Below are 6857 nucleotides of genomic sequence, written 5' to 3'. Positions count from 1 at the left end.
GTCACTATATTTATTAAAACAGGTTTAGACTTGTGGGTAGAGAGGAGGTCCTTTTATATTTGTTTATTGTCCATTCAGAGCACATGAAAGTCTGTTTAGTGTTCATGTCCCTCTCTTGCTGTGAAATCCAGGAACCATCTCTTCCTAGTCTGAGCCTATTTGGATTGAAACAATGCCTTTATATCTATACAATGCTGGCAAAAATCTTGGTGGTATAAAACAACAGAAATTTACTGTCTCACATTTCTGGAGGCTGGAAGTCTGAAATCAAAGTGTCAGCAAGGCCAGGTTGTCTCTGAAACCTGTAGATGAGAATCCTTCCTCACCTCCCAGCCTCTGGAGTTGCCAGTAATCCCTGATGTTCCTTGGCATTTGGCAGCATAACCCCAATCTCTGCCTCACTGTTCACAGGGCCTTCTTCCCTATGTCTCTCAGAATGTGTCCAGTTCCCCTCTTCTTACAAGGACACCAGTCATGTTGGATTAGGATACACTCCAATCCAGTTTAGAGTAAACTAAACACATCTTCAAAGATTTTATTTCCAAATAGGATTACATTCATGGGAAGGGAGGTTAGGACTTGAACATATACTTTGGGGGACACATTTCAACCCATAACATGCCTCTACAGGTCCTTAATAATATTTACTTAATGCTTTTTGCATCATTATACTTGATTCTGTATCAATCATCAGGTGGCCCATAAGTACTGGCTTCCAATGACTGTGTCAAGGATTACTTTCTTGATGACCACAAATGTAATTTTGATGATCACAGTATGTAAGAAAATGAGAAAAATAATTCATCTCCTGGTCATATTAAGTTGACTGCTCATAATTTTATAGCATATGTATAGAACCACACACCTTCCAACCCCCTCTTCCCTTGAACTTGTTAGGCCATAATCAATGTATTCTTGATATGTGAGGTCCCTCATCATGCATGGGTTAAGACCAACACAGAAGAATACAATGCCACCATATCATCAGTGGCCAGATAGGGTATCAATTGGAAAGCCCAGTAAACTCTGCAAAACAATAGTCTTGAAAGCCATTGATGGAGATAGAAGCAGCCACCCTAGGGAAAGGGTTTTAAATATGTCACAGAGCCTGTGGAAGGGCTGGGGCAACTGCCCTGGGGGCCAGCTGGTGGAATGCATCACAGCAAAGAATGCTTGCACCAACCCCACCACTCTCAGTGCTATAGATGGGAGGTAGCACCACTGTTATAACATGGAATGATGAGAACTGATAAATGTCCACACACATAGCCCAAGGCCCAGGTCAGCAGGGGACCATTTCTAGCCAAAATATTTGAAGTTGTACTCTGTCACTCAAAATCAGAACATCAGCACCATTCTGGTAACCCAACATAGAACACCCTGTGAACAAAATAAATAGCCAGCCTGCAGAATCCATCTGCTTGCCAGGCCACCCTCCTGGAACCAAGGTCCCTGCCACAAGGCTGAGGATAACATCATTGATACAGAATACAGAGCACTCCAAACCATAGAAATAGGGACAGAGCCGCAGCATCAGGTCCAGGATCAGGTGTCCCACCCACCCAGAAGAGACACTATAGACCCTGGCCAGTACCAGGTAATAGAGGAGAACTTGGGAAATTTCTCAGAAGTCACTCCAAAGTGTGGCACTGAGGACAGGTCCTGATCTAGGGGCAGTACTGCCTAAAATATTGTTTTTTTCTTCCATAACAGACACTTTGCAGCATGCAAACTTGGGATATTCTGACCCCTAAAGTGTTTATATGTGTTTATCTTCCCCTTCTTCTTTCCCAACCACTGTATTTTCAAATATCAAAAAAAGTCTCATTTAGATTTATATTCATTTGATAATATTTTTAGTAACCTACTAAGTGACTGGGAGTGTTTTAACCACTGAGTTTGCAGCATAATGAATAAACCTAATCTCTGCCCTAACAGGTAGTATAATTTTGTAGGAGGAACAGACAACATAAAAGTCAACAATATTTTAAAAGTATATTTTGTGATCATTGATATTAAGGATACAAAAGGTATGAAGAGGTAAAGAATAATATAGAGAAAGCTCAGAGGAAAGACTTCTATGAGGAGTGGGAGTTCATCTAAAAATGGAAAAAATGAGAAGTCTCCATACAGGTAATTCATCCAGGAAAGTGGATTATAGCAGAGAGAAGAGAGAGAATAAAAGTTCTGAAATGGGTATCGTGGATTCTATCATATCCCCCATAAAGGCATGTTCAGGTCCCAACCCCTTGTCCTGTGAGTTTGAGCCCATTTGTAAACAGAAACTTTGAAGATGTTATTTCTCAGGTGTTCCCAAACTGAATGAGGGTGAGCCTTAATCCAATATGGCTGAAGTCCTTATAAGAAAAGGAAATTGTACTGAGCGTGTATTAGTTAGGGTTCTCCTTGGAAACAGAATCAATGAGAGATGTCTCATTATCAAATTGTAAAAGTGACTCACACAACTGCGGGAGCGCACGAGTCCAAATTCTGCAGAGCCGTCAACAAGCTGTCAACTCCAAGGAAGATGTCCGCCTAACTCCTCGGGAAACGAACCGACAACTTTGACGAACTCCTCAGGAAACGAACTGGCAACTTCGACGAGCTCCCCAGGAAAAGCTTCACTGAGCAGCTGAAGAAAGAAGTGAAGGTTCTCTAACCGTCCGGCTTATAAGCCTCCAACTGATCACCCGGACCAAATCCAGCCAATTGCATTCTCTCACTGTGGAAGCACGCCCCTTGATGAGTCATCAGTCAGCTGCAGTCAATTGACTGATGATCCGACAAACCAGCCCGTTGGTTTATTAACCAGCCTCAAATAGCCTCACAGCAATCGTCAGGCCAGTGCCCGCTTGACCTGACAGCTAGGCCACCTAGCCAAGTTGACACATGAACCCAATATGGCTGAAGTCCTTATAAGAAAAGGAAATTGTATTGAGAGAGAGAGCACAAAGTGAAGCCAGAAACTGGATGTCAACAGAACCCAGAAGAGGAAGAAGAAGTCACTGACATGTGCCATGTCACAGAAACATCACGGGACCCCCAAATTGCCAGCCATCCAGAAGAAACCAATTCCAAGAGGAACCAAGCCTTCTTGCCTCTGAAACTGTGAGCCATTAAATTCCTGTTTTAAGCCAACATGTTGTGTGGTATTTAATTTAGCACCTAGTAAACTAATATACTGGGAAAAGCTTGATTTGTTCAAAAGACAGGTTAAAAAGAAAGGCAAGAAGGGAGGAAAGAAGGAAGGAAGGGAGGGAGGAAGGAAGGAAGAAAAGAAAGTGTAAAAAAGAAAAGAAAAAGAAAAGAGAAACAGTGTCCAGAGCTTTGTGATAAATAGTATCAAGTACAAAATGTATTGGAGATATTGGCAATAATCTGATTAGTGAGGGTATTGCACCATAAACTGATTGATATGCATAAAAGATGCTTCAGCTGCTGTGTGTGCAATGGACTGGAGTGAATTTTGAGGGTAAGACCTCATTGTATTTGAAGGAAACATTTGCTATTAGCATGTAAGCTAGTGACCACCCATGGTTACTTGTTTCAACCAAAGCTTCCTCATGGCATTTTTCACCTCTGCATTCCTCAGGGTATAGATCAAGGGGTTTAACATGGGTTCAACAATTGAAGAGGACACAGCCATTGCCTTATCTATGGGGTGAGTGGCCACAGGCCTCATGTACAAGAAGATACATGGCACAAAGAACAAGACGACCACTGTGAGGTGAGAGCCACAGGTGGAGAGGGCTTTGAACTGCCCTTCAGAGCTGCAAGACCTCAGGGAGCAGAGTATGACCATGTAGGAGGCAATGAGCATAAAGAAGATGGTCACACACATCACCCCACTGTTGAGAATGACAAGGAGGCCCAGGACCTGGGTGTCCATGCAGGCCAGTTTCAACAATGGAAATAAATCACATATAAAGTGATCAATGACATTGGGGCCACAGAAAGGCAATTGGTACATAAAGAGAAGCTGTATTGTTGCATGCATAGCTCCCCCCACCCAGGCCGCTCCCAGCAGCAGGCAGCACACCCGAGGACTCATGATGGTCTGGTAGTGCAGGGGCTTACAGATGGCCACATAGCGGTCATAGGCCATAACAATGAGAAGGATGATCCCCACACCACCAAAGAAATGTTCTGCAAAGAGCTGGGTCATGCAACCTTTCAGGGAGATGGTAGTGCTCTCAGAGAGGGAGTCCACAATCATCTTGGGGGCAATGACAGAAGAGTAGGTGACATCTATTAGGGACAAGGAAGTAAGGAAAAAATACATGGGTGATCTCAGTCTCTGACTTGTGATCACGGTTACCACAATGAGTAGGTTTCCCATGACTGTGGCCACATACATGATTAGAAACACAGCAGAGAATATTTTCCGCAGCTCTGGATTCTTTGTGATGCCCAAAAGAATGAATTCTGTCACATTGTTTTGACTTTCCATTTATGGTGGCTTCATGTAAGCACATAGCCATGAGCTGGAAAATCTGCAAAAACAATATGATTTTTAATCAATCACTCAGTGCTTTGGGCATATTGGAGGGTTTGTGTGCTGTTTCACACCCTCCTGTCCTACCATTTTTGTCCAGTGCTACAGAGAACAACTACTCAAAATTATAGCCTAAGAGCAGCTCTATTCTACTGGATCCTCCTGGATTCTCCCCAAAACATCTCTTCTCATGAGCTCATCTCTAGCTTTCTATCTTGGCAGCTGCTGTTTGAGACACTTTGGAGACCCTGCTTCATCATTCTAGTGCATACATACGTGTACCTGGAAATATGAGGGAGTAACACCCCCTAGGGAACCCTTGAACTTTAGGGGATAGAGGTAGGTGGATAAATCCTAACCAGCTTAACAAAATCTTGGGTTAACTTCCTTTCCTTTCATTTTTCACTCTTCCAAGTACCTCCATTCAGTTTTGAAAAACAAACCCCTACATACAGTTGTTTCTCTCAGCTTCTGCTTTTTGGGAAATCCAAGCTGTGGTGCTGACTTTCATTTATCACCAGGCACACTCAAGAACATGCAAATGACTTTTTATTCATTTATTTCATATACTTATTGAGCATCTAGAGTGTGCCACTTGAAAACCTACGAGATTGATAGGTCATATCCTGAGGGTTCTCCACTAATTAAGAACTCTACTCTTTCCAACTACATTTCTTCTTTCTGAAATTAGCTTATTATTACTAGTATTATTATTACATATTGCTAATATTAAATGGGTCCCTGCTGTGACTCACAAGCACTGGAACGTCACATGAGATATTTTATTCATTTTATAGATAATATACTGAGGATAAGAAGAGTGAAAAATGACTGAAGTTAAACTGAAATCTATCTTTTCATGGTTCCAAACTCAATGATAATAATAAGCTATATTGCTTGCCTTATGATAATATGGAGTGCTTAATATGTGTGAGACACTGTGTTTCCTGATCTAATTTCATTTTCATAGCAATTTAGTGAGATTGATTTATGTTTTCTGTGCTCATTTCATTCAACAAGATGATTGTACAGATCTAATGTATAATTCTAACATGTTCCAATTATATATATGAATAATCTAATCCTAAACCTAGAAATCACATTCATTGACTTTGTTTCAAAATGTTTCAAATCATTTTCCAGATGTGCTATCGATTACAGAAAATAAAACCTTGAGTTTCTTTCTCTGCTCCAGAAGACCTAGATCCACATTAACAGTAACATCTCTGCACATGAGCCTGAATCAGTGAAAATTTTTCCATTCTTCCTTGTGAAGTGGTGTTCCCAGATGGAACAAAAAAATCTAGAGGATAGCAAAATATCAATAAACAGATAATAAAATATCAATAAAACAACTCAATTGTTTTCCAGTCACTATGTGCCAGCAATGTGGTTGACCCATTACATGCATCATCTCATTTTCTGTATCACCCCAGGTGGATACTATCACAAAACCCATCTTGGAGATGAGGAAGTGGAGTCTTGAAGACTTTCGGCTTCTCATCTGAGATGAGTGGGGATTATGAATACAGGCAGTTTAATTTTGAAGCATTCATTCATAATCCTTATACCATATGCTGGAAAAAAAATGAACAGTGGCCTCCAGCAGCTAAATGCAATAGCTACTGCAGCTAAGAATAAAGAAATGATATGGTAAAAAAAATAAAAATAAAAATAAAATAAAACTCCAGCTATAGCAAACTTTATCAGTGGTATTTAAGCAGAGGTTGTCTGCCACTTCATTGGAATATATTAGAGGGCACTGCTTTAAAATGGGCACATAAATTACATGTTCTCTAAGACTCATCTAAATACTCAGAAGCCCATTCTTAACATCCTCCTCCTTGCTAAACAATGTCAACCACTTCTAGGAGTCTCTTTGCAAATCTTCAATGTGGACTAACCCCAACCTCTCACTTCTTCACTCTGAGAACATCAGTAGTTCTTGAACAGCTCTCATAAAGTAGAAGGAATGCATTCTTGGAAATCAGGAAAACTGAATTTATTCCACATTGTCACTCTATCACCATGGTTTATCCTATTACATCACTTTTCACTGTGGACCTTTGTCCCCTCATCTGTATTATGAGGTAATTGTGGTTGATGAGTGGTACATCAGGGGTTCAAAGGAGCCATCCTGGGGATGTCGTCCCTTTTTAAACCCAGCAGCTCAGCTCTTATCTGCATTGAATGATTACACTTCCAAGTAAGATTTCCTTTGAGCCATCTCTAGATGAAGTATGTTTAAACAGCATGCACTGAAATAGACAATGATGCCTCTTCTGCCTTAAAATCTATGAATATATCACAATTCCCTTTTGACTACTAGTACACCAGTACTCAACTTCTCAACCTGTCACTT

General features: G+C 40.9%; 1 protein-coding gene across 1 annotated transcript; it reads right to left on the bottom strand.

The window, feature by feature from the left end:
- Positions 1 to 3520: 3520 nt before the first annotated feature.
- LOC119537491 (olfactory receptor 4C6-like) lies at positions 3521 to 4450 on the bottom strand. Its single transcript, XM_037839977.1, has one exon. The coding sequence runs from the start codon at positions 4448 to 4450 to the stop codon at positions 3521 to 3523; it is 930 nt and encodes a 309-aa protein (XP_037695905.1).
- Positions 4451 to 6857: the final 2407 nt, after the last annotated feature.

This window comes from Choloepus didactylus, chromosome 6 (assembly GCF_015220235.1).
Source record: "Choloepus didactylus isolate mChoDid1 chromosome 6, mChoDid1.pri, whole genome shotgun sequence".
Classification (NCBI taxonomy): domain Eukaryota; kingdom Metazoa; phylum Chordata; class Mammalia; order Pilosa; family Megalonychidae; genus Choloepus; species Choloepus didactylus.
The sequence above is the reverse complement of the archived record's forward strand: the minus strand, read 5'-3'. Positions and strand labels throughout refer to the sequence as shown.

What these genes read in the sequence shown, in the direction of transcription:
- LOC119537491 (XM_037839977.1), bottom strand. Translation starts at nt 4,450, where the DNA reads ATGGAAAGTCAAAACAATGTGACAGAATTCATTCTTTTGGGCATCACA.